Here is a 27,891-nt window from a genome sequence, read left to right on the forward strand (position 1 = left end):
TAACAGTAGAAGGAAACCAACTCCAGGAAGTTGTCTACATACCTCTAAGTACACATGAAAGCAAGTGTGCATGTGCACATACAGAACCAGTATTGAGTTGATAATAATGATAGCGACAAAGACAGCATATACTGGGCATGGCATTGAACACCTGTGATCCCAATTTGGGAGGCAGAGGCAGGAGGACTAAGGGTTCCGAGTCATTCTCTGGAACAATAAGGAGTTTGGGGTCAGTCTGGGCAATATGAAACCTTTTCTTTAAGAAAAATTATCTTGTTTAATATAGAGGTGAAAAAGTCACCCTACCTGGCTGGCTGCAAGCTGGAAACTTACACAAGTTAACACTGTCTGTACCCCAAAGGCCTGTAAACCAAGAAGAGAGCCACTGGTGTAAAAGCCAGTCCAAGGGCCAAGGAAGACTGGTATCTCAGAGCCTGCAGGCAGGCAAGCAGCAGAAAGGCGGATTGTTCCTTTCCTTGCCTATCAAGCCTTTGAAGGACTAGGTAAAACCCAGCCACACCAGGGAAGGCAGTCTTCTAATGCTAACCCCTTTTAAAAACATGCTCATAGACATATTAGAAATGATGTGCAGTCTGGGCTCCCCCTGTGGCTCAGTGACAAGTCGATCAAACAGCACAAGGCCTCTTCCCCAGTTGAGCTTTCAGAAGGCGCACAACCCCTGCTGATGCCGCAACAGCAGCCCTGTGCAAGAGGACAGGGTTAAGTCAGGGTCCTGACTTACAGTCATAAAATGCCTGACTATTGTTTCAGAAACGATGGTGCTCGCAGTTGTAGTCAATACAATTTACTTACAGAAAGGTACACAGAGCAAAGCTGGCGTTATAAAAAGCCAAACACAACCTGTGTGACCAGTATTCAGGCCAAGATAGAGACTAGGCTTAGGAATGGCCCCTTCCTGTTAGTTCCTTGGCCTCCCTGGGACCACAGTGTCATGTGCCATGCCCGGCTTTGTTGTGTCTACCTTATCCATATGGGTTCTTACCATGTGTGCAGGCAGCTTTAGCAGATTCTTGGATTCCAAAGTACACTGAGAATCCCTGAGGCACAAAGAGAGCCAGTGCTTGACAAATTTGCCAGGCACTGAGCTTTACTGAGTTCAACTGGGAGCAGGTGAGCTAATTCTAGAACAGGCTTCCAGAGAGAAGTCGTCCCAGAAGCCAAGAAACACCTCACTGCACTCCCGTGTCATATGTCCCCATGAGTCTTTAAAGCCATTCCTTTTATCCTGGTCTCTGCCCCCCACATTGTCTTTTCCCTATTCCTCAATTTCCAGAGTAAGCATGCCCAGAGAAAATAAAATAAGCACTAAGTCATATTTAAGCATTTTCCCGTTCTGTGAATGAACATGCTAGGGCTTTTGTTTTCAGAAGTCTTTTGCAGGTTTCATTATTGGGGTGGAGGCAGAGTCCCGCAGCAACCATGTATGATTAATCCAAGATACACCAATCAGGTTGAGTTTCTGAACCTAGTTATAAATAACTTAGTATTCTTAAAATAAGCCTTAATATGATTGGAGGTCTATGTTATACACCTAGCATTACGCAGCCAGGCACGGTAGGACGGTCCTGTGATCCCAGTATGTAGGAGGCAAAGGTAAGAAGATCACCAAAAGTTTCAAGATACACCCTAAGGTATACAAACAAACAAAAGACTCCAAATCAAATCCTAGGGTTGGAGAGCTGGATTGGTGTTCATGAGCACTTGATGCTTTTGAAGAATGTCTGGGATCAGTTCCCCAGTCCCCAGCATCCCTATGGCAGCTCACACAACCAACTGTAAACATCAGTACCAGGGAATCTGATGTCCTCCTCTCATCTCTGAAGGCTCCAATGCCATCCTCCGGTCTCTGCAGGCTTCAATGTCCTCCTCTGACCTCTGAAGGCTCCAATGCTCTCTCCTGGTCTCTGCAGGCTCAAACACTCTTATTCTCTTCTGATTTCTGCATACTCATTGCACACACACACACACACACACACACACACACACACACACACACACTTTCTTGATAGGTAGTTATTATATGAAACTAAACAAAATATATAGGGAATGAAGAAATATGACTCAGTAGTTAAGAGTACTTGCTGCTCTTCCATAGGACTTGAATTTGGTTCCTAGCACCCGGGTCAGGACCATTTGTAACTTCAGCTCCACAGGATCTAATGCCTCTGACCTCTAATGGCACGTACACTCGTGTGTGCATACCCACATATAAACACACATGCCTAAACATAATTAAAAATGGATCTTCTAAAAAGTCAGTGCTTTAAAAGTAGCTTATAGCTGAAGAAACAGGTAAGATGATTTATCATGGAGATTATGGAGATTTTGTGCTGCCAAAGAGGCTGGCTGGAAGCGGACACAGGTTCAGGGTTCAGCCTTTTCTTTTCTTTTTTTTTTTTTTTTTTTTGTTGGTTTTTCGAGACAGGGTTTCTCTGTGTAGCCCTGGCTGTCCTGGCACTCACTTTGTAGACCAGGCCGGCCTCGAACTCAGAAATCCGCCTGCCTCTGCCTCCCGAGTGCTGGGATTAAAGGTGTGCGCCACCACGCCCGGCTCAGGTTCAGCCTTTAAGTTTAAACATTCTTGAGACTTGGTCAATACTCTAGCACCCCACAGAGCTTGAAACTAAATTCTGTGGCAGTCAGGACCAGCTGGTACCCTAGCTTAGCCTAGAATCCAAACCTGTCAAAACCCTTCTGCAATAGTCTCCTGAGTACTGGAATTATGGGTGGGAACCATGAGGCCTTGCTCCATCCATCTGACATCTTCGAGTCTTACTTAGACATGGCCTTATGCATTAGTCTGGCCTTGAACTCTGAACTTCAGATGCTCCTGACTCTATCTTCTGAGTGTTGTGTGTGTCTCTAGGCCTGGCTGGTTTCTCTCTCCTTTCCTTTTCTCTCTTTTTTCTTTTTTCTTTTCTTTTCTTGTCTTTCGTTCGTGTGTGTGTGTGTGTGTGTGTGTGTGAAACAGGGTCTCATGTTTGACATGCTGGCCTTGAACCCATGTGTGAAGTCAGAGAGGACATTGAGACTTTGAGTTCCTGATCTCATGGCTTCTAGCTCTGGTATGATAGGCATGCATGTGCTACCATGCTCAACCCCAGCTGACCTCTCTCTCTGTCTCTGTCTCTCTGCGTGTTTCTCTGTGTGTGTGTGTGTTCCTCCCTCCCGTCCCTCCCTCCCTCCGAGGCAGTATCAAGGATTCTTATTGTCAATATAGGAGATAACACAGATAGATTAATTTTTATGACAATTTTAGACTGCAGGGCTTCTTAGTGAGGTTAGCTCATTAACTAAACATATTATTGCCCCAAACAAAATCCAGCAAGCATTTGTGACAGTGTTCAAAACAGCAGGCCTGTTCACAGCAAGGAAAAAGAAAAAAAGGCATTTGTTTGTTTTCTGTCCTCAGTAAGATGTGTAACCTAAAGCATGCAGCTCATTTGGTAGAAAATGTTTTTGATATAGAAAAGATCTGAATTTTTCTTCTTCTTCTTCTTCTTCTCCTTCTTCTTTTTCTCCTTCTCCTTCTCCTTCTCCTTCTCCTTCTTCTTCTTCTTCTTCTTTCTTCTTCTCACAAACCAAAATCCCAGGCCTTGACCTAAATAAGGAAATCAAAATAAGGTGATTTCAAGTGAACCTCAAGTTTACCTACGTATCTGCCACCTTTACCCTTAAGAATATATATCTAGTACCTACGGGTGCTTAGTGAGCACATACCTAGCACAAATGAGCTTCAAGCTCTAGGAATAAAGAACACAAAAGCACAAGCCCAGTTAGGATGTATTTATCAATATGGACTTAGTAGACTCAGCTTTTTCCCATAGGAAGTTTTTGACCAAATTGAAGTTAAGCTAAGTTCATTTGCAAGAGAGGTCCTGAGAGATTAGTATTTGTTCTGTGACATTTAATAGCAAGGCACCAACTGCAGAGGCCTATCAGGTTAATAAAAAGCACATAGCCTCTAGCTTCAGTAGAGCCAGGGTCCTACTAAGTCTGGTTGTTATGTATACCCGGCTCTCAGATAGGGTCAGTCCTGCTGACAAGGCTAGAAAACATCAGGAGGACACAGCTGTGCAGGTTAATAGGTACATATCTCTGTTGATGCTTATGATGGTCATGGGAAAAGAAACAAGACATCTAGGTTTGGGAACTGTGTAAGCATTATTTACTCAGGAGGCAAGGCTTAATGTCCCTCTCTAGAACAAAAGATACAAAATAGGTCACAAGGTTCCCCAAACAGCACAGCTAACATTTTTTTTTTCATCCAGTACAGGACAGTTTCATTCACAAAGGATAATCGCTTTGTAGGATGTCACTCAAGCCTCTACTTAAAAATTCTGTGTCCCTATTTCAGAGCTGAGGTTAATCGGCAGAGTCGCTGGGACTGCCCAATGCCTTCTAGAAAGCAATGAGCATGAACATACTCAAGTCATGGGGGCTGAGCTTGTGGGTTCACAGTGTGTGCTTTTTGCCTTCTATCATTGGAACGTCATTCTTGGGCAATTTGAGGTTTCTGGATCTTCAGCTACTCAGGTGGCCTGGACATCTCTCAGCCTCTGGGCTCCTTTGTAGGGCTAGCTAGCAAAACCTCCAGTTTAACATAAACTTACAGATCAGTCTTGGTCCAAAGGGTCTCTGTTTACCTGATGAGTTCTTTTTTTGTTGTTGTTGTTGTTGTTTTGTTTATTATTTTTTAAATTTATTTTATTGATTTATTTATTTTATTATTATTATTTTGTTTGTTTTTTAGAGACAGGGTTTCTCTGTGTAGCCCTGGCTGTCTTGGAACTCACTTTGTAGACCAGGCTGTCCTCGAACTCAGAAATCCACCTGCCTCTGCCTCCCGAATGCTGGGATTAAAGGCGTGCGCCCCCACGCCTGGTTTACCTGATGAGTTCTTATCACTTAGGATTTGGGCCGGATTAGACTGGGGAGGAAGCAGAGATGAAGCAGCCTGTGGACTTCTGCTTATTGGATGAGTGAGGGGTGTTTTGTGTGGTAGAGTGACCGCTTTGCAGCTTTAACTCACGGAGTGGTTTTTGCCCTTCACAGCTACTTGGTCTTCTCAGTGGGAAGGCCCTTGTGCTGTGTATAGCCAAGTATCTCTCAGTCCTGTCTGATTTTCAAAATGCCAAATGCTCTCCTAGGTCAGTTTTGTGTTGAGATAATTCATGATGATGTGGGTAGCTTAGTTGTTCCACACTGTCAGTGGCTACTGATGGAGTTGTCTCACAGTAGAAAGGCAGCAATGGCTTCTCCTTCCTCTCCTTGAAGAGGTGCTGCTGGTGTGTGTGTTCTGGAATCTCTGGCTTCCAGGGGATGCTGCTCATGTCCAGTGGAGAAGTCATGGGTGCAGGGTCCTTGAGGCCACCATCATTCCTGGATGTCTGGCAGCAACACGTCTCCATGGGCAGCAGCGTCTTGCCCAGGCACTCACTGGGTCCAAGACACAATGAGATGTTAGACTATGGTGACAGGCAGATGTTACATGAGGAACATCATCCAGGGGCTGCACATCAACAAAGCTTCCAGTCAGAGGTCCTCCATAACTGCTACAGCCAGGCTCCCACCAGGCTGGAGGAGCTGCATCTTTCCCCGGGGCTGTGCCACAACACAGAGCTAAGCCATTATGCAAGCACAGTCCCCACAGTCCGCACCACCCCTCTGGAGCACTGCCACCCCTGCTGGGCTTCTTTTTCTTCCCACCCATACATCCATCCAGCCCTCCAACTATTTATCCATCTATTCTCCCGCCTACCTCTCGAGACCCACAGAGCACATGCCTCTCAGTAATCTCTCTCCACGACATTTCCATTCCAGAAGGAACCTGAGGGCACAAGTACCTAGCTGCAAATGTAAGAGCCAGGTTCTCTGCTAGACCTGGGGTTCCCATGGGAAGAATCTCTTACACAGCATTATTTCTTTTCCAACCTCATTCTACCTACTCATCCTCTTGGCCATTGTCTTCAACCACCAATGGTCTTCTTTCTCTTTCTGACCAGGGAAGCCCTCTTTGGCCTTGGGGCTTTAAGAGACTGCTATTCTTTTGTGACCTGAATGTTCAGCCAGCAATGCAAAGAGCTGGCTCTGTGTGTTCCGTTGCACCCTCAAGTGTCCTGATTCAGAAAGGCCCTTTTTTACCCATCTTCTTTAAAGGGTGCATTCTTCTGCCTTGCCTAACTACTTTATTACCCCAGTCTGTTTCTTTCACTTATAGAATTTCTCAGAATCTTTCATTGTCTTAAGTATTATTTTGTAACTCACCAATTAGAAAAAATAGGCCCAATGCTCAATTTTTTAATATTCTTATGGCATACCTTCTGTTTGTCTTACTGTTTGCAGCTACTGATACGTAGTAGTCCTTTAATGTTTTTGAATGAATAAGAGAAAGATTCGGACTAGACCTTCCTAGTATTAGAAAGCTTGAAGATTTGTAGAGAGTAGACTAGATAGACTAGGATTGGAGATAGGGTCCTGATGGCAAAGCAGAAGAGCTGACCTAATGAGGTGAGTAGAGTCTCTTGAGCTGCACAATGAAAACAGTAGCCCTGGAGGGTGCCTTGTTATGCATGCCACAATCTGTGATAAATTGGAAGTTTAAACTAGTCACTGCAGAATTTTGTAATTACGTTGAGAAGTAATGAGGTACCAGGACCCAACTCTTATTTTCCTCCCTGTGGGAGATTATACAGTGTGAGAATTCAGGGTGTCATGGCTCCATAGACTATATGTTATTGTTTAATTAGCTGATTGTGGTGAACTATAGATGTAGAGTCATAATGAAAATTCTGTAAGGCAAGACCTGTGTATGTCTAATGTAAGCATAACGTAATCCCCGTAAGAGATGTTTTTGGCTTTCTTACTCTGTCTAGGTATCAAAACCAATGCGTGTGCATGTTAGCAAGCACAGTTTGTTTGCTTGTTTGTTGAGGAAGGCCCAGTTTTTTCATTTGTAAAGAGAGTTAAAACATATTAGTGTGCTTTAAAAGCTGATTACTAAGATACAGTCTCATTACGATAGATGCCCTAATTGGTTGTCTTAGTCAGGGTTTCTATTCCTGCACAAACATGACCAAGAAGCACTTGGGGAGGAAAGGGTTTATTCAGCTTACTCTTCCACATTGCTGTTCATCACCAAAGGAAGTCAGGACTGGAACTCAAGCAGGTCAGGAAGCAGGAGCTGATGCAGAGGCCATGGAGGGATGTTCTTCACTGGCTTGCTTCCACTGGCTTTTTCAGCCTGCTCTCTTATAGAACCAAGACTACCAGCCCAGAGATGGCCCCACCCACAAGGGGCCTTTCCCCCTTGATCACTAATTGAGAAAATGCCTTACAGTTGTATCTCATGGAGGCATTTCCCCAACTGAAGCTCCTTTCTCTGTGATAATAACTCCAGCCTGTGTCAAGTTGACACAAAACTAGCCAGTACACTGGTCTAGAACTTGCTATATAAACCAAGATGGCCTTGAACTGAGATCCATTTGTCTCTGTCTCCTTCACTAAAAACATGCACCATCATGCCTGGTTATTTTCACTACTTTTAGCTATTCATCTCTGTATGTCTGGGAGTAGGTTTGTGCACAAGGTAGCTAGAGGAGGGCATTGAATCCCCTGGAGTGCTGGAACCAACTATGATTCTCTGCAATAGAAGCACATGGTCCTCACTGCTGAGCCATTGCTCTAGACCCCCAGAACACAGGACTTCAAATGAGAGGGTTTGGGAAAGTCAGTGGTACACAGTGGTCTCTAAACAAACTCCATTTTCCCTGTGGCTGTAAAGGGAGATTCTGAATTCTCCTTGACTGGCATCTTCTATTGGACTTTTACTTTCCTGAGAACTGCTAAGCTTGAAATAGACAGAACGTTGGCTAATATTTGCTTATTGTCATTTTGTCTTTTCTATAAAAAAATACCTGGACTTATGACCGTGTAATTTATTAGCTAAACAACATTAGAAACCTTTTTGTCTCAGTTTTCAAATAAAATGGGTATAATAGCACTTGTCGAATTGCAAGGACCATGTAAGATTGTACTAGATATTGATATATAGTATTCAATTAATCTTTGACATTTCATTCTTCCCTCCACGTTGGTAAATATCTTCTTTCTCTTTTGTAGGTGTTTTCAGTGCCTCTGATTGCTCCTATTAGAAAGGACTGACTGAGGAACAATCTGCAAGAAATGAGTACAGTGGCTCCTTCTAGACTTAACAGATTTCAAATAGAATTGGTCTTTAAACGCAACACTTGGGAGGCAGAGAGAAGGAGGCCGATCTCTGTGAGTTCCAGGCAAGCCAGAAGTACATAGGGAGACGCTGTTTCAAAACAAAAACCCAAACCACAAAAACAAGGACCTTAGGACACTGGAGGGCTCCCCTAGCCCTCATCTTTTCTTTCTTGGGATGGGATCTCAGTTTGCAGTTGAGTCTATCCTGAAACTGTATTAAGTCTGGACTAGAATTTTGCCATTTCTGCCTGTGCCTCCCAAGAGCTGCCCCACCGGCAACTATGCCTAGATTTCTTTCTTTCTTTCTTTCTTTCTTTCTTTCTTTCTTTCTTTCTTTCTTTCTTTCTTCCTTCCTTCCTTCCTTCCTTCCTTTCTTTCTTTCTTTCTTTCTTTCTTTCTTTCTGCACACGGCAAGGAAGAGGGTAAGGAAAGAAAAGGCTTCAATAGTGAACTCTTTCCGTGGATCTAAGGACTACAGTCAATTTAGCATGCCAGTTGTCTGTCTTCTCGTTAGAATTTTCCTTTTTTGAAATTAGCAGGTTCCTAGAGTTTAGTCCTTTATATTTTAAAGAGTGAAACCAAGGAAAACACCGCTTGTGTGTATGCGGGAGCTCCTGTCATGTGGTCATGGAGAATGTCTTGTACATCGCCCTGTTTCCAGCACCTCGTAATCTGACTAGTGAATAGGCACCCAAAAAGTGTCTCAGGATTATTTTCGGAACTTTAGTTATCTTTCCCAACAGAAGCCTGTTGTGCCCACACTTGGCCACAAGCAAATCCAAGCCTAGAAATAACATTTATTCTAAGGATCTCTGCGCAAAGATTCTTGGGAAGTGGTTCCCTTTCTGCATTCTCCCGCTATTCCCCCCTTGGGGAGTCTTTGAAAGAACTGGCACGACTCGCGTTTTCTTCCCTTCTCCCACCTCCGAAGAACGGGCCGAGTAAGGGCAGGGGCATAAACCAATCCTAAAGCGGTATTTCCCCTACTAACCAATAGATACAGGCTGTAAGCACAGGGCGCCGCTTTTGCCATCCTTCAGCCCGCCCCTCAAACTCCTTTTAGATTCTCCACTTGACAACTCACCTGACCAATGGGAAGTTCCTACTCTGAGGGAGGGGGCGGGACTCAGCCCGCGACAGACGGCTCCTTCTGACCAATGGGTTGACAGAAGTGCGGAAGGGGGTGGAAGGCGGAGCCAATGGCGCGGTGCCAATCACGAGCATCAGGGAAAGGGCGGGACGAGAGTGTTAGCGGGAGGGAGGGGAAGGCCTCGGGATCCCAGCCGCGCTGCCGCCGCCGCCGCCGCAGCCCGAGTAGGAGGAGGGAGAAACCAGCGAGAAAATGGCGGCCGTGGCTGCTGAGGCGGCGGCGACCGCGGCGTCCCCCGGGGAAGGGGGCGCCGGCGAGGCCGAGCCGGAGCTAGAGCCCATTCCCGGCAGCGAAGCCGGCACCCCCCTCCCGGTCACGGCCACGGAGGCGGCGGTGCCGGACGGCGAGGCCGACGGGCGCCAGTCCGCCCCTCAGGCCGACGAGCAGCCGCTGCCGCCACCGCCGCCGCCGCCGCCGCCGGGGGAGCTGGCCGATAGCTCCGAGGCTGAGGAGGCGAAGCCGCCCGAGCCCGCGGCTGTCCCGGTCTCGCCGCCCGAGCAGCCTCCGGCCGCCCCCGAGCAGCCCGAGGACGCGCCGCGGCCGCCACCAGCTCCGGCGCTCGTGCCGCCGGCGGGCGGGGACTCGGCGGTGTCGCACCTCATCCCCGGCTCGGAGGTGCGGGTCACGCTGGACCACATCATCGAGGACGCGCTCGTCGTGTCGTTCCGCCTCGGGGAGAAGCTCTTCTCCGGGGTCCTCATGGACCTATCCAAAAGGTACCGTCGGCCCCCCAACTGCAAGCTGTCCGCTCCGCCGCGAGGGAGAGCGCGAACCCGAGCTGCTCCCGCCCCGCCCTCGGGTCCTGCGCGCCGCGCCGCTCTCCGCGTGGGGCGCGCTCCGCGTGGGGCCGACGCGCGCGGCCCCGGCCCCAGGTGTGCAGCTGGGGACGCGCGCGGGTGCAGATGGCTGGCACACCCCGCCTCCGCATCCCCAGCCCCCTGCGACCCTCTGGCTTGCGCACTGGGGCAGATGGGTTAATGCAAAATGCAGATGGATCCCCTAGAGAAACGGGTGCTGTGGGGGGGGGGGGGGGGGAAGAGGTGCTGCGGAGGCATCTCCCTGTCCTCAAATCAACCTTTAACTTTAGCGGGGCTGAAGAAAGGGGTGTGTGCTTTGGGCTTCCCAAAAGGTTACCTGTCAGTTGTTAAAAGAGGAAGAGCCTAGAGTTAATGAACCCTTTTTTAACTGTTATTAAGAACTGCTGGAAATAGTTTCTCGGAGGATCACTCTTTAATAAGGAGGTACCTTTTGCTAATTTTACTTATAGCTTAAAGAAATATTGGAGACGGGATAGGTCCCCTGTCTTTTGAACATTTACTACCCAAGTGGTGGGTTTACAAAGGAATGTTCGCATGACTTTTTCTTTGGCAGTGATAGAGATTGAGTCTCAAAAGATTTCCGAGACGATGTTTACAGTTAAATTTGTTTTGACTAGAAGGTTGAGTTCACCTACAAACCTCTGTCTTATCCAGTATATTTTCACCTTTTGATTTAAAATGTTCTGGGCACTGCTTTAAACAGGTAAAGAAGGTAATCTGCTTTCAGTCTAGAGTTAACCTTTTTATTCTCTTCTTTTGCAGATAGGAAGTGCAGAGACTCCCATTCATGGCTCTCCATTCTGTTTCCTGCAACAGCACACACACTCTGGTGTCTCACCTGTTTGGAAATGGCTCTGTGTGTTTGATGTGTTTATGTATTTCTCTTCTCTTCTTTTTTCTCTGTACTGGAGATTGAGCCTAGAGCCTCTGCATGCTAGGCAAGCATCCTGCCATCTAGCTACACACCCCCAGCTTCCTCCAGAGTTTCTTTGACTTTTGAGACATGGTGTGGGTTAGTTAAGTTGTCCATGCTTGCCTTGAGCTTGCAATCCTCTTGCCTCAGCCTCTCCCAAGTACTGATATGATAAGCATTCCCATCATATCCATATCCCGGCTTATGCTTTACTCTCAAATTCCTTGACCTCCTGTAAAGTTACAGGAATTTGTTCCTACCTGGAAACAGCTACTTAAAATTTGCATTGGAATATGGCAGGGGGTGGGGTGGGGAGTGTTATGTTGGACAACTCTTCAGTTGCTCAGTGTACTTTGTTAGTCTTCAGAGTCCTTGCTTTTACTTATTCATTTATTTGTTGACTGTCTTTGGGTTAGTGCTTTCATTAGTAGCTTTCATTTTCATAATTAGAAAGCTGAATATAGATTGCTTTCTACTCATGTTTTTAATAGCAAGAGAGACACTCTAATGTGTATGCTATTGAATCAAACAGAAGAAGAGGCCAGTGATTGTGAGAATCTGAATTTCAAATCTGCAAAAGAAAGGTGCAAAAAGGTAAGTGTTTGGAAATAGAGTGGATGGTGATTTTTCATGTTGAGGTGCTCGTTCTGTCAGTTTTAGAGAATTGTCATTTTGAGTTTTGCTCTATTTTGCTAACAGCACTTCTTGTATATAATAATTTATTTTTTGTCAGAAGAGCTTTTGAAAGGACATGCAGTCTTGCTTAGTTTTGCTGTTTTGAACTCCTGGGCTCAAACTGATCCTCTTGTCTCAGCCTTTCTCCTGCCTCAGCACCCCCAGTAGCTGGGACTACAGTGTCCTGAGCATTTATCCCGACTCAGGTCATGGATACACTGTATTCAACAGACACTTTAAAATTAGCTTGTATCTTATTTGAATTGGCCACTGAATTATTCTTCCTGGTAAAAAGTAACAAGAGCTCGCAATTGTATCATAAGTTAGAGTCTTTGTAATTGTAGCGATGGTGTATCACTATGGAAGGCAATTAAGACTTATTTAATTTGACCAGTTAGCTTATGACTGACAGAGATTTAAATGTGAAAAGTTTAGGTGGGGTAGGAAGTAAAGAATTGGTGTGTGTGTGGTTTTTTTTTTTTTTCAGATTCAGTAGCAGGGTGCTGCAAAGGGTCTTAAGCCAAGCTGAATAGTCCCTTAATAGTCAAGGCTGCTTTGGAGAGTCTTTCTTTCTGTGAATATAGGAGGGCATATAACATAATTTCAGAAGTTGGAGTTCTTGCCCTGAGATAATTGGGAGACTGTGTCAGTGTATTTGTGCTATTGTTTAGTCTTCGAGAGGGCTACTTATTGTATTTATTTAGTTACTTAGTTTTTTTTTTTTGTTTGTTTTGTTTTTTTTGAGGATTGAATCAGGAAATGCATATAAATTGTTTTTCTCAGTGTATCAGAAAGGACAGACTTTACTGTTAACCGACTGTACTTTTGATGAAGACTATACCATCCTATTACTTCGTAGCTCTCTAGTTTGTACAAGTGAAACCGTTTCAGCAAGGCACTCCTCAGGATACACACTTCCTTTAAGCAGCATAAGCTGCACCATCCCTTACTTCTAGAGGTCTTCGCCCTCAATGACATCATTAGCCTAAAATGAGGGTAGTTTGAGTATCTTGTTAAAAACAAGCTTTGTTTATCATAGCATTAAAAATACACTGAATACGTTTCAGTAAAGCATAAAGTTCACTCACTCCAGCTGTTTATACCCATTCCTCTTAGATACTTTAGATTACTTGCTAAACTATCTGATTATTCTAGATAATATTACTGATGAACTTTTTGGTAGGCTTTATATCAGGAAATATGAGCCTGTATGTGTATACTGCCCTGCTTCAACATTTATTTCAGTTTGGTCAAATGTATTCAATCATGTAATTGCCTCCATTGGGTGTTTTTTGAATGAAATCCCAGGCCTATATACAGACATTTCATATTAGCTCTTTGAACAGATAAGGGCTTTATCAAATAACCATAATTCCCAGAATTAGTTAACATGGTTATGGATAAACCTTATTTTCCCATAGACTTTCTCAATCGATACCTGAAAGGATATTCTTGACATGATTTTGTTTGTTTGCTTGTTTTTGAAATAGGGTCTTATGTAGTCCCAATTGGCCTTGAACTCTGGTTCTCCTTGCTTCTACTTCCCTAATGCTAGAATTACAGACTTGAGCCACTACATCTGATTTTTCTTTTTCTTTCTTTTTTTCTTTTTCTTTTTTTTTAAATCAGGGTCTTGTGTGTAGTCTTGGGTGGCCTTGTACTAGCTGTGTAGCCCAGATTGGACTCCTCTTGACTTCTGTTATAATTATTGGTGTGTGCCTTGTTCAAATGGATTATTTTATTTAGTATTATCTTAAAGGAAGTTAAAAAGCTACTTTGAAACCCTGAAAAATATTTCTGAATCCCTGAATTAAGGAATCTTGGAGTAAGCATTTGTACGTTAAAAAGGATTGTATATTTTAATTTTTGTGGCACATACATATTGTATTTTTATAAATATAATAGTCTATGTATGGGGGCTGTTTATTAAAAATTGAAATGATTTCTATTAAAAACTTCAGCATTTATTGCCTAGGACCTTAAATTTGTAGAACATTTACTTGTTTTTAAAAGAAATATAAACCAAGACAATGATTTCTTTTCTTTACAGAGACCATGAACGTATGGTGCAATAGCCCTACTTTTGGTGGGAAAAATATACAGCCATTCTGGTGGAGCAGTGAGTAGTGGTGTCAGTAGTTTATATAAAGCTTTGAGGTTGAAGACATAGGCCCTCAAGTAGTTTTCATGAAGGCTGGGTTGAGTTGTATATTCCTAAAAACGTTTGAATGTATTGATGGTTATATCTTAACTTGAAAGGTGATAGAGGGCTTTGTATAGCAGAGACAGAGGCAAGTGCCAGTCACTTTCTGCTCTAGACAGCTTCTAGGATGCACTGCACTGTACTGCACTGTACTGAGTGACTTCCTCCATTGCATGTTGCTTTAATCTCACTGTTTTGGTGGGCAGGCATAATTAGTTGTTGGTAAATAAAAGTCTAGTTTGAGTCTGGGAACAAAGAGTTGTGGTATATATTTTTTTGCTTAGAGACAGAGTTTTTCTGTGTGGCCCTAGCTGGCCTGTATGTAGTTTGCACTTTCTCTGCCTTAGCTGCCTTGAGACCTGGGATTATAGGGATGTACTTGCCCAGCTCCCAAATAATTATCAATTCTATTAGCTATATTTTTATATTATATATAAAACACTCCCATGTGGACAGGCTTGCTGCATAGCCATTCAGGCCCTGAACTCAGATGGTTTTCTCTCAGCTTTCAGAATAACAAGTTTGGAATAACAAGCCTGTGTCATCACATGTACTTAAAATATTACATATCAGTAACTGGATGTATTATACGTTCTCTATGCCAGGCATGCTTTATTGGGCTTAAAGCTTTTCTTTCTTTGAGATAGGATCTCATTTTGTGCTCCAGGTGTACTCAAGCTGTCCCTGATCTTTTCTGTCTTAACCTTTTGAGTGCTAGGATTACAGGCATGGCCATGCTTAGCTGGAGTTTCTAATAATGTCAATTTTCAGATGTTTACATATAACTAAGACCATATTTTACTGTGTATTATTTTAAAGTCATGATGAAACTGTTGGTAAGAACAACTTTTTCTGGGGGAGGGAGCTGTTAAATAATTTAAGTATTAGTGCTTATCTTCACTGTTATGGCTGATTGCAGATGCTGAAAGGTGAAAGATCTTTTTAGTTATTTGGCCTATCAAGTGCATCATTTCTTAGTGGTTTGGTTCTCCCTAAATTCCTAAATTAAGATGCACATTACCAGAAAGAAGCTTGCTATAGTGATTGCTAGATATGGAAGTAAGTGAAAGTTTAGTTATGCCTGGATTTAATATAGAATGACTTTGCTAAACACAGTTTAGTCAGTAGTTCTCAAAAGTGTATAGATTTCTGGTGTTGCAAAGATGGCTGGGCTCTTCTAGAAGATACAGCTTCCGATCTCAGCTCATACAAGACAGCTCACAGCTGTCTGACTCTTGCTCCGGGAGATCCACCTTTCTGATCTCCACGGGCACTGTATGCATGAAGTTTTCATAAATACATGCAGGCAAAACACCCATATATATAAACTATCTTCTAAAGTGTACAGACTTCTGACCCAGTCCTTATCAGTTTTACTCTTACCCAGTGTGATTGTTATAGGAGACACCGGTTTTTAGGGATGTTTTAGTTCAAACAAAATTGCATAATCCTGCTACAAGAAGTTATTTTAACTTAGAATGGAATATAATTTGCACACTAGGCAGTGAGTTTGGAGGATGTTCAGCTTGAGTGACAGATCCAGAGTCTCGTGGAAAATCCGGTATGTACCTTTGGAAGTGGTGTTAGCTTTAGCTGCCCACTGCAGGGATAAGTTGTCAATAATTTTTAATCTTTACCTCTTTCAACCAATTGTTTTAGTTGTCTAACTGTAGTTCCCTCTCTTCTCATCTCTCTGTTATCTAACAGCGGCCCAGCTCTACTTTCTCCGCTTAATAAGTACACTGCACTTGTCATTTCTTTATTTTTATTTTATTTTTTTAATTTCCTGAGAACACAGAGTCTTTAGTTTAAGCAGGCCCCAGTTACTATGTAGTTGAGGATGACCTGGCACTTCCAACCCTCCTTCCGTTGTCTTTTGAGTGCCACAGTTAGAGATGGCATGCTACCTCCTCTTGTCTTTAGAGGTTGAGGATGCAGTCCACGGTTCACCCATGCTTAGGCTGCTTCACAAGCGCCTACAGTTGCCATTTCTGTGTTATGTACATTGTTTCATTTCACACTGAAAGGGTTTTCAGTGATAAATTGCAGACATAGTGCCAGGTTAAGTAAATTGCTTAAAATTATGGATGGTAGATGTTAGTAAGAATATATAAGGTGCCTGTTGTTATTTAAGACACGGCGAGACCCTTTACCTTGGCTGGCCTTGCCTTTCCCTTCTAAGTCCTGGAATTGCAGAACTTTATTTCTTCTACATCTATTATGTATGTATGTATGTATGTATGTATGTATGTATGTATGTGCTGGAATTGCAGAACTTTATTTCTTCTACATCTATTATGTATGTATGTATGTATGCATGCATGCATATATGTATTTATGTATTTAAATTTATTTCTTTTATACTTTATGGGGGCTGGGTCTCATAAAGTCTAGCTTTACCTCAAACTTGATAGCTGACTCTGGTTTTGAAGTCCTAAACCTCCTGCTTCTAATTCCTAAGGGCTGAGATGGCAGACATATGCTCTGGTCCCCAGGTGATTTACTTTTTGCCCAGGGCTGGGGATTGAATCCAGGGCTTCACGCACATTAGAGAGGAACATTCTGTCACTGACTATTTTGTCATTGTCAAACTTAGGGTTCTCCTGCCCTATCCTAGCCAGTTACTGGCACTAACCCCAGTAGCCACAATGCCAGACTGCTAACCCTATGCTTCTTTTATTTATTGTGTTTTGGAGACCAAGTCAAAGGACAACTTGCAGGATTTGTTTTTTTCTACCATGGTGGTTAAATTCAGGTTGTTGGCTTGGTGGCCAGCACCTTTACCCACTGAACTGGGAACCACCTTGTGTGGCCCTTTTTTGTGTTTGTGTATGGGTTTTTTGGGAGGTGTGCGGTTGGGAACAAGGTCTTATTAATTTTAGCTTTGGCTGGTTTGGAACTCACTATGTTGACCAGGCTGGCCTGTAACTCATAAAGATCTGCCTCCCTGTGCCTCTCAAGTGTTGGGGTTAATGGCTTGTGCCATTACAGTGTGCTGTGATCCTCTATTTTTTATTTTTTATTTTTAAAGAATACGATCTGGAGCTGGAAAGATGGCTCAGCAGTTAAGAACACTGATTGGTCTTTCAGAGGTCCTGAGTTCAATTCCCAGCAACCACATGATGGCTCACAGCCATCTGTAATGGGATGTGATGCCTTCTGGTGTATCTGAAGACAGCTATAATATACTCATATACATAAAATAAATACATGTATATATAATATTTTTCTTAAAAAAAAAAGAATAGGCTTTCATGTATCCCAGTCTGCCCTAAAGTTCACTAGTAGCTGTGGGAAGAGAATCTTGAACTCCCTGTCATCTGTCTTCTAACTTCCAAGTCTTGGAATTGCAGGAAAGCACCACCACACCCAGATTGTGTTATGCTGCATATCCAAATGTGTCTGCATGCTAGGGGGCATTTGGCCAACTGGCCTGCACCTGAGGCGCCCCCCCCCCACTTTAACTTAACCTTTATTTACTTTAGTATCTGTGGGTGTTCATGCACATGTACTCATGTGCATGTAACTATGGATGTGCATGCCATGGTTTGTGGAAGTCACAGAACAACTTCTGAGATTCTCAGCTCTCCTACCTGGGGATCAAATTCAGGTGTTCAGGTTTGCCAGATAAGCCTCAATTAAAACATTTTTTTTCTTTCCTCAAGAACTTTGGTATAGTCAGATATAGCTAGTTCCTGGCCTGCTGGAGCTGTATAAGGAAAACCTGTCAAAAAGAAAGAAAAAAGTGGTTTTGATGAAACTAAGATTATTTCCTTGGCCTGGTGGTGGTGGTGGTGGTGGTGGTGGTGGTGGTGGTAGTGGTAGTGGTAGTGTAGTACACCTTTAGTCCCAGCATTCAGGAGGCAGTGGCAGTCTGGTTTCTGTGACTTCAAGGCTAGCCTGGTCTATAGAGAAGCTTCCAAGACAGCCAAGGCTACACAGAGAAGCACTGTCTTGAGCCACCCTCCAGCTCCCCCAACCCCCCAAAAAAGAACAACAACAAAAACAAAAAAAGCAAGTTTTTGTGTGTGTGTGTGTATGTGTGTGTGTGGCCTTAAGGATTGCATTTAGTGTCTTAGACATATTGAGCACTAGCTCAAACTAGTATCTTTTAATCTTTAATTTTTAATTTATGTGTTTGAGTGTTTTGCCTGCATGTATGTCTGTGTAACTGGTTCCCATGAAGGCCAGAAGAGGGTGTTGGATCACCAGGGGTTAGAGTTATATTATATTATAAGTCACCAGGTGAGTGCTGGAAATCAAATGCTGGTCCTCTGGAGGGAGCTTTTAAATCTTGAGCCATTTCTCTAGTCCCAAGATTAGATTTTTTTTAGAAACCTATTTTTAATGTATTTTTGGGAGCGGGGGTATCTAAATGGTGTGTTAATTGAAAGCACTGTTTTCCCTACAACACTGTCGGAAATGATGGAATGTGTTTATACACCCATAGGAGAGCACATGCCTCCATACGTGCACATGTGTGCTTGCAGGTGCATATGGAGGCCAGGTGACAATTTCAGGTGTCATTCTTCATGAATTGTTTACCTTGTTTTCAAGGTTTAGTGTTGTTTTTAATTATATTCTCGTATGTGTCTGCACCTGAGTGCAGGCGACAGTATAGGCCAGAGATGTTAGATCCCCTGGGGCTAGAATTATAGATTGTTGTTGAGCTACTTGACTTGGGTGCTGAAAACTGAGCTTGGGTCTTCTGGAAGAGCAGCAAGTGCCATCTTTCTAGCCTCTTGCCTTGTTTTTTGAGACAGTCTTTCTCAGTGGGACTGGGTGCTTGCAGGGGATCTGCCTGCTTCCACTTTGCCAATGCCGGGATCACAAATGGTTCTGGGGATCAAACTATGTTCTCTCACTGGTAAGGCAGCACCTCATCTACTAAGGAATGTCCCTAAACTGTGTTTCTGCAATTAACTTTCTTTTCTTTTTCTTTTCTTTTTTTTTTTTTTTTGAGACAGAGTCTTACTATATGATAGCTCTTGGCTGTCTGAAACTCTCTGTGTAGACCAGACTGGCCTCAACCTAAAAGACATCTGCAGTTACTGGGATTAAAGTCTTGTGCCACTGCACCTGGCGTATTTTGAAATTTTCAATCATTGTAGAGAACTCTATTGTAATGCTTTTACCTAGGGTTTTTAATTTGTGTGTGTGCCTTGCCTCAGGATCTAATAGTTCAGGTTGGCTTGGAACATGAATTATAGCTAAGGATGACTGCACTGAATATCTGACCTCTCTGCTGAAGTTATAGGCGTGCATCACTGTACCCAGATAGTTGATAATTTTTAAAACTTTGTCCCATTACTTTATCATTATTTTTTTGTTTTATCAATCTTTGTTTTTAAAATATTTTTAAAAATTTTATGTGTATGAATGTTTGCCTGCATGTGTGTATGTTTATCATATGCATGCTTGGTGCTGAAGAGTCTAGCAGTAACCATTGGAGCTCCTTAGACAGATGTAAGCAACCATGCCATACCTGAACCTGGATTCTCTGCAAGAGCTGCAAGATGCTCTTAACCGCTGAACCATTTCTCCATCCTGTTTTTACCATTAAAAGAAAAAGGATTTATTTTTATTATTAAAAATTATGTGTATAGGCTGGGCAGTTATGGTGCATACCCTTAGTCTCAGCACTTGGGAGGTAGAGGCAGGCAGATCTCTGATGCCAGTCTGGTCTACAGAGTGAGTTCCAGGACAGCTAAGGCTACACAGAGAAACCCTGTCTTGGGGGGAAAAAAGATAGGAAAAGAAAGTATATCTAGTGTGGGTATATGCATGTGTGTGCAGCTGCCTAAGGATGCCAGAAGTGTGAATTCCCCTGGAGCTGGAGTTCGGATAGTTGTGAGCTTCCTGATAAGGGTAATGTGGTATAAACTGGTCCTCTGGAGAAACAGCACACATTCTTAACTTTTGAGCCATCTCTCTAGCCCCTGTTTTTATCATTATTGATACAAACATCTTTCCCTAAAATTTTCAGCATTAGGTTGAAAACATCATTCTCGGATGTGTTTGTATGCATATACATAACAACACCACACACACTTTAGATTTTTAAAAACATTTTCAGTGTTATATATAATGTGTGTGAGTGTGCACACTTTCCACAGTGCATGTGAGGACGTCAAAGGACAACTTTGTGGAGTTCATTCTTGGCTTTTGGAGATCACATTCACATTGTCAGATTTGGAAGGCAAATGCTTTTACCTGCTGAGCCATCTTACCAGTCTTATTTAAGATGGGCTCTGTGTCATACAGGCTGGCCTTGAGTTTACTATTCTTTTGCCCCAGTTTCCCCTCGAAAAATGCTAGAATTAGACTTGTGTTGCATAATTGTGTCTTGATTTTTTTCTTTTTTAAATTTATAATTAGATTTATTTTATGTTATGTATGATTGTTTGCATGTTTTCTGAACACAGATACCCCTGGAACTGGTAAGTTAGGGATGGTTGGGAAACCACCATGTGGGTGTTGGGAATCAAACGCAGGGCTTGTGCAAGAACAACCAGTGCTCTCAACCACTGAGCCATCTGTCTAGGCCTGCCTGCCTGCCTTTCTTTTCTTTTCTTTTTGTTTCTTTTGTAATTTAAAAAATTTTCTCATGTATTACATCCTGACTGCAATTTTTCCTCCCTTCTCCCCTCCCAGTCCCCTACTCCCACCTACTTTTCCTTCCCTTTCCTTTCAGAAAAGGGCAGGTCTCCCATGGATATCAACCAAATACAGCATAGAAAGTTGTAGTAAAACTATGGCTGGATGAGGTAGCCTAATAGAAAAAGTGTTCTAAAAGCATGCAGAAGATTCAGAGGCAGCCCCTGCTCCCATTGTTACGAGTTCCACAAGAAAACCAAAGTACAAACTATACCATGTGCACAGGGCTTAGGGCAGGCTCATGAAAGTGCCCGGATTATAAGTTTAGTCTTTGTGAGCCCCTGTGACCCTGGTCAGTTGATACTGTGGGCTGTTGTCCTGTGGTGTCCTTGAGTCCTCTGGCTCCTACAGTTCTTCCTCTTCCCCTTTGATTTCCCCCAACTTCACTTAATGGTTTGCTGTGGGTATCGGTTTCTCCTATCAGTTGCTGATGAAACCACTCTAACCTTTCATTTTTTTAAATTGACTTTACAGCAGTGCATGGTGGTGCTCACTTTTAATCCCAGCACTTGGGTGGCAGAGGCAGGCAGATCTCTAAGTTTGAGGCAATCCTGGTCTACAAAGAAGTTCCAGGACTTCTGGGACTGTTAGGTAGAGAAATCTTGTTTTGAAACAAACCAACCAACAATTCCCCCAACCCTGCTGCCCCCCCCCCCAATAGCTTAAGTTTCCTTTATTCCATCCTCCCAATCATTGTATATTTAGTTGCAGTCTGATCCATAAATTATAGGGACTGTTTCTCAACTTGTGTTTCTCTGATTTAATTCTAGGAGGTATAAAGAAATAATGTTTTCAGAGTTCTACACTTACAGTTATCAGATGCCATCTTGTCTTTTTTCCACTAAGAAATTACTATTTTCCATACACTAATAACTACAAATATGACGGGCAGTGGTTGCGCACGCCTTTAATCCCAGCACTTGGGAGGCAGACGCAGGTGGATTTCTGAGTTCCAGAACAGCCAGAGCTACACAGAGGAACCCTGTATCGAAAAACAAAAACAACAACAGAAATTACAAATATGATAGTTTTCACTGAATTTCCTATATCTGGGTAGATGCTACATGCATCTGTTTCACTTGTTTGTTTACTTTTTGAGATGAGGGGGTGTCTCATAGGATCTCTTATAGCCAGGGGCATCTTTGAATTTCTCTCTAGTAGAGATGACCTTGAACTGATCCCTCTGCCTCCATTTCCTAAGTGCTGTTACAAGCATACACCAACATACTTGATATTTGCTGTGCTGAGGACCAAGCTCAGGGCTTTGTGCATGCTAGGTAAGCACTCTGGCTGAGTACATCCTCAGCTCTTGTTCTGTTCTTAGACACCAAGTCTCATACTTACAGGCAAGACTGACCAGAAACTCACTATTTAGATTAGGCTGTGGCAGTCCTGCTTCAGATTCCTGAGTACTAATTGAGCTACCAACCTGGCTTCAAATTGGTTTTTTTGTTGTTGTTGTTTTTTTTTTTTTTTGAGACAGGGTTTCTCTGTATAGCCCTGGCTGTCCTGGAACTCACTTTGTAGGCCAGGCTGGCCTTGAACTCAGAAATCCACCTGTTTCTGCCTCCCAAGTGCTGGGATTAAAGTCATGCGCCACCACGCCCAGCCTATTTTTTTTTTAATGTATAAATTGCATACAGAGTTTAGCATCTTGCCCGTTGGGTGTGCATTTGAGTGATGTTAAGTATGTTTATATTGTTGGGGCATCACTATTCCCATCTTACAAATTAAAACTTGATTGACAAGAGATAACCCTGTTTTCCTTCACCAGGCTCTGCCTGGCAACCACCATGTCTACTCTGTCTGCTTGTTTTTTTATTTCTAGATATTTAAGTAGAGTAATCCACTCTGTCTATGGGGGATATTTTACAAGTTCCCCAGTTATCATAGGTACTTCTCAAAGCCATACCTATATAAGTCTATGGGGCCATCCTCATTCAAACTACTACATTCCATTCCTTGGCTCTCATAGGCTTCTTGGTTTTTTTGTTTGTTTTTATTATTTATTTATTTATTTATTTATTTATTTATTTATTTATTTATTTTTGAGACAGGGTTTCTCTGTGTAGCTCCGGCTGTCCTAGAACTCACTCTGTAGACCAAGCTGGCCTCGAACTCAGAAATCCACCTGCCTCTGCCTCCCAAGTGCTAGGATTAAAGACGTGCGCCACCACTGTCCGACCCTCATAGGCTTTTGTAGCCAGTCATATCATAATTCACAAATGCATTCAGTCCAACTTTGAAAGTTCCCATAGTCTATTGCAATCCCAACACTGTTTAAAAGCCCAAAGTCTCCTTTGAGACTCATGGCAATCTTTTAACTCTAATCCCCTATAAGATCAAAATCAAAAGGTACATCACATACGTCCAACATACAGTGGCACAGAATATAAATTGCCATTTCAAAAGAGAGGAAAAGGAGCATAGTGGACCAAAGCAAGACCAGAAACCAGCAGGGCAAAATCCACACATTTTACATCTCCATATTTGATGTCAAAACACTCTTAAGATAACCAGTTTCTTTCTGCTAGTTGACTGTAACACACTCCTCTCTCTTGGGCTGGTTCCATACTGCAGACTGGTTCTGGCATCTCCCACATCTTGGGGCCTCCCAACGCAGTCCATGCTTCACTTTCACAGTGTCATGTTCTATGCTGGGACACCCCTAACATTCTGGCCTCAGCAACTTTCGTGAGACAGAAAGGAAATTCTACAAACTCCTTGTATCTTGGTAAAAGCTGTAAAGCGGCCATGTGGTCATGGCCAAAGCTGCCAAGTTGTGCTGCTTGCTGGGGCTGGAACTTGGCCCCACTTTCAATGACATTAAATTCAGCTTTCTGTTGATGAGTCTCTTCACTGCTTAAGCTTTCCTTTTCATTTTTTCCCCCCACAATTTGGAAGCTTAGTTTGGGGTGGGGTAGACTTGCCCTGAGGTTACCACCATGCCCTTTATTCCATTTAAACATCAGGCTTGTCTTTAAACTTATTTCCTGGAGCATAAGACTTGGCCTGGTGTTCCTTTTCTTCTCAAGCTGTACCTTTTGTATTTCTCCTCGCCTCAAGTATTCCTTGTCATTGTAGGTCTGTGTAAGTGATTACCAATAACCACAGGACATAGTCAATGCTAGGCTGTCTTCAAATCTCCTCTGCCAGTGCTATTAATCCAAAACACTTCAATTTAGTGTCAGGCAGATTTTCAGGACAAGGACAAAAAGCAGCCACATTTATTGCCAAAATAGCACAAGAATGGCCTCCAGGCTACCTATTAATATTCTTCTCCTCTGGAACTTTTTTAGTGGTCCCCACAGTTCAAGTCATTGTAAGTATTACCACCTTCCATGCGTCTACTAGGATGGTCCCACTCAGCATTCAACCTAGTGTTCTAGTCTATAGTCCCAAAGTTTTGCATATTTTTCTAACAAACAGGCCTGTCACAGCAGTACTCCAGTCCCTGGTATCAACTTATATCTTGGTGTTCTGTTATGTAGTGACCAAGGCAACTGTTCTGAAAGAGGCTTGCTTGCCTACGGTTTCAGGTTTAGTCAGTTGTCAGCATGGGGCATGCAGGGTATGTGCTGGAACAGTAGCTGAAAGCTACATACAGATCATGAGGCAGAGAGAGTCATGGGGGGCCTGATGGGCTTTTGAAATCTCAACGCCCATCCCTCATCAACGCACTTCTTCCAACAAGGCCATACCTATATGAGCCTATGGTGCCATTATTATTCAAACCACCACACCTTGGATGCCTGAAACTGACGCTCATATAAATTGGCTTTTTTTCCTTTGTTTGATTTGTTGTTTTGGGGTAGTGACCCAAAAGTCAAGTTTTTGTGATTTAAAACCCTTTGGTGAATAGCTAACTTGAAGTTGAATAGATTTGTCTTCATAGTTGTCACTATTAAGTGTAACTTAATCAGCATTATTCTGTTTTGGGCACTAAGCTAGTAATTCTTCACTATTTTAACAGCACATAGTTTTAGGTGGCAGATGCCCGTAATTCCAGCATTCCTGAGTTAGGAGATCATGAATTCAAAGTAAGCTTAGGTTACATAGTGAGATGTTATCTACAAACTAATTTTTATATACTCTCAAATCTTAAAAATCACAAAGTTTGTAGATACAGCTCTAAATAAAGCACACTTATGTGTTTTGGGGGATGTTGACAAACAGGGCCTCATCATTAAGTTACACTTAGTCCCTCTAATTATTATTTCAATCACTCAATGCTAATTATATTTCACAGTGATCCTACAAGTGGTTTTTATAAATCTTGATAACTTATTTAAAATTTCATACTATATTAGGTTGCAGATATTTATTAAACATACAGATCCACAAATGCAAAAATGTTAAACTGATTATTGAACATCAGTTTAAAGCTGCATGATCCTTGCATTTCAGTTTTACAAAAAAATCTAAAGACCTTTGGATCTGTTGATAAACATTTGATGTACTGTAAAGTTGTTCTGTGAGCAAACTGAGATGATGCACAGAATCCTAAAATGTGCTAGCTTATAATTTTCTATCCCCTAGACTTCTCTGGAAGTTAAAGGTTACTTAGGGTTTATTATTATTATTAATAATTATTATTACTACTGTTGCTGAGATAGAGTCTAGTTAGCACACGTGTGCTTTTTTTTTTTTTTTTCTGTTAAAGAACCATTAAATACAAATAACACTGTTACAGAGCCATTAAATAACAATATGGATTTCGGGGGAGGGGGGTTGGGAGTGGAGAGATACAGGCAACAGTTAAGGTGAGGCAGTGTGTGTCCAGTCCTTGCAGGGACTCAGGCTGTGGTCATCTGAGAGGCTGGGCTATGGCTGCTTATGCAGGCTTTGCAGCTTGGCCAGCAGCTCCTGGATGATGTCCTCTGTGGGATTTGTGTAGTACTCCAAGAGCCCCTGGATTTTGCATCTTTCCTCTTGACTGTCTAATTCCAACAGTTCATCAATGTTGACCTCATCTGGCATATCTGATTCTGCCACGGAACAGCAGCTACTCCTGGTGTCTGTCCATCCATTTTTCCACATCCAGCCTGTACTGCAGCTTCCGTTGGTTGTACTTGATAGTAACTTGTACACTTGCTGTTTCTGCAGCCTGGTGGTGCCTAGTACCCCCTTGGCTCCCCCACTCCAGCTTGCTCTGCACTCACTTGCCCAGCTGCTGTGCTGCCATTGCCTTGTGACCTTTGATCCCCCATCTCTATTTTTTAATCCTGTAGTTGTGTGTTGCTGTGTGAGCAGGTGCTCACTGAGGCCAAATCTGTAGGATCTCCTGGAGCTGTAGTTAACAGGAGGTTGAGTCCTTTAACATGGGAGCTGAGACTGAGTGAGATTCAGGTCCTCTTAGAAGAGCAATAATGGTCTTAACCACTGAGCCAGTTCTCTAACCCCAACCTGAGCTTCTTGATTCTACCTCACAAATTTTGGGATTTGATTATAGGCATGTGTACCATGTCTAGCCTAAAACTATAATCACTATATTAACATAAAGTTTTACATTTGAGAACGAAAGTAAAGATTTATCATAACTAGGACAATATACTGTAACAAAAATATTATATGGGCCACTGAAACTGGAAAGTCAGCTAGGTATGTGAGGCTGCTGTACTTACGAAATCCTAGAAGTGGACTTGAGTACCTCCTTGAGGCCCACACGGTGTAGTGAAGTGACATGAATTATGATGTTGTGCTTTCGTTTTTCTGAGACAGGCTTCATGTAGCTTCCTAAGTCCTAGGATTCAGGCATGCGCTTCTATATCTAACTGGTAATTCTGTTTTAAAGGGAATGAATATAATTTTGTTGGTAAAATTTTCTATTGCATTTAGGTACTAATGAATTAGTTTCACTTGTCCTGATTAAATATTGACCTAACCAAAATTTAACAAAGAACTTTGAAGCAAAACAAGCTTGCTTCACAGTTTCCTGTCTTTATAACCTAGTCTGTCACTGATTTTTAAGACTGCTTTATGTGTGTGTGTGTGTGTGTGTGTGTGAAGGAGCATATTTGTTGGGGCCAGAGGTCACCCTCAGATGTTACTCTCGGGAGCTGTTGACCTTGTCTTTATTATTTTTTTCTTTTTTCCTTGTCTTTTGGGACAGGGTTTCACTGGACCCAAGACCCGCTGATTAGGCTAGGCTAGCAGGTCGACTAGCTCCAGGGATGTAGCTGTTTCCTCCTGAGTTTGGATTATACACATACCATCACACCCAGAGTTTGCTGTGGAGCTAGAGAGTGACCTCAGGTCTTCATGGTTCTGCAGTTTTAGTTTACTGAAGAGGTAGGATCTGAACACATCTGCTTGAAATAAAATAAATCTGGATATTATTTTCTAAATGGTTAGACTTTTTTTTTCCTGTTGTAGGAGGGACTTCATTTTTGCCTTCCATTGAGCTCTTTGCTGAAAGGGTAGTTTGCTACATCCAGAGTACTTGGACTTTTTCAACTCTCTTTAACTTTTCTCTGCGATTAGCTTCTTCCAACTCCTTTGCTTGCCTATAGATTATAATACCTTTGCATTTTTGTATTTTTGTGAATAACTTTTAAAAGAATCCCTTCCTACATTTACTTCTTGGCAAAAAGAATTGGAGGGGAGCAAAGGAGAATTCGTTGTACTCTGCTGAAGTGCTCTAAGCAGAGGGAAAATAATTAAGTTGAGGTCAGAAATGAGTTGATTGAGGGTGCTGGTAAGTTCATACAAATCAACACTGCCATCATTAAAAGGAATAAACTGAACTCTTGGAATCAGAGGTAAGCATTAGAAATACAAGAGGAACCAGTTGTGACATATGCCTGTAATTCAACACTGAGAAGTCCCATGTGTTAAAAGCCAGCTTGTGCTACATGGTGAGTTCCAGGTAAATCTGGGGCACAATACTCAGCCTTAACTCAAAATTACAAAAGTAAATCCAGAAATATACCTGTCTTAAAATAGATAGTTGTTGGTAAACATTCCAGTTAGGTTTCAAGTATTTTCCGGAAAAGTAATTTTGGTGTTTCTGAGCTTATTCCAGGGAGGAATAAGACTGTAAGTAAAGGATTGATTAGCAGTACTAGAAAGTGTGAGCAGAGTCATGAGTAATCTTAAATGGGATCCAAAACTTAGAATGAAATAAACCATTTCCTGTTTTTGGATTTTGGAACAGGGTCTTACTATGTAGCCCACTCAGACCACAGATCTTCCTGCTTCTGCTTGACCTAGTCTGGGGTAATTG

The 27,891-nt window shown here is 42.6% G+C and overlaps 1 protein-coding gene and 1 long non-coding RNA gene across 16 annotated transcripts in view; one reads left to right on the forward strand and one right to left on the reverse strand.

Moving 5' to 3' along the window:
* Nucleotides 1-793: 793 nt before the first annotated feature.
* Gm34963 lies at nucleotides 794-9,564 on the reverse strand. The gene is made up of 2 exons (XR_388594.3): nucleotides 9,335-9,564; nucleotides 794-3,622 (listed from the first exon to the last, which is right to left on the reverse strand). It is a non-coding gene; the product is annotated as a predicted gene, 34963 (long non-coding RNA).
* The window catches only part of Pwwp2a (PWWP domain containing 2A), a 41,509-nt gene continuing 22,242 nt past the window's right edge, over nucleotides 8,625-27,891 (forward strand). For 4 of the 15 annotated variants that reach the window (NM_001363141.1, NM_001164231.1, NM_001363142.1 and 1 more), the window contains exon 1: nucleotides 9,498-10,116. In NM_001363141.1, the coding sequence (NP_001350070.1) occupies nucleotides 9,593-10,116 (524 nt within the window). In that variant the 5' untranslated portion in view covers nucleotides 9,498-9,592. Of the gene's footprint in view, nucleotides 10,117-10,980; nucleotides 11,726-13,856; nucleotides 13,938-22,777; nucleotides 26,958-27,891 lie in introns of those variants that run through there. The other 11 variants (XR_001780050.2, XM_006534200.4, XM_011249257.3 and 8 more) reach the window with 9 other exon arrangements.

The sequence above is a fragment of the Mus musculus genome, chromosome 11 (genome assembly GCF_000001635.26).
Source record: "Mus musculus strain C57BL/6J chromosome 11, GRCm38.p6 C57BL/6J".
Taxonomy (NCBI): Eukaryota; Metazoa; Chordata; class Mammalia; order Rodentia; family Muridae; genus Mus; species Mus musculus.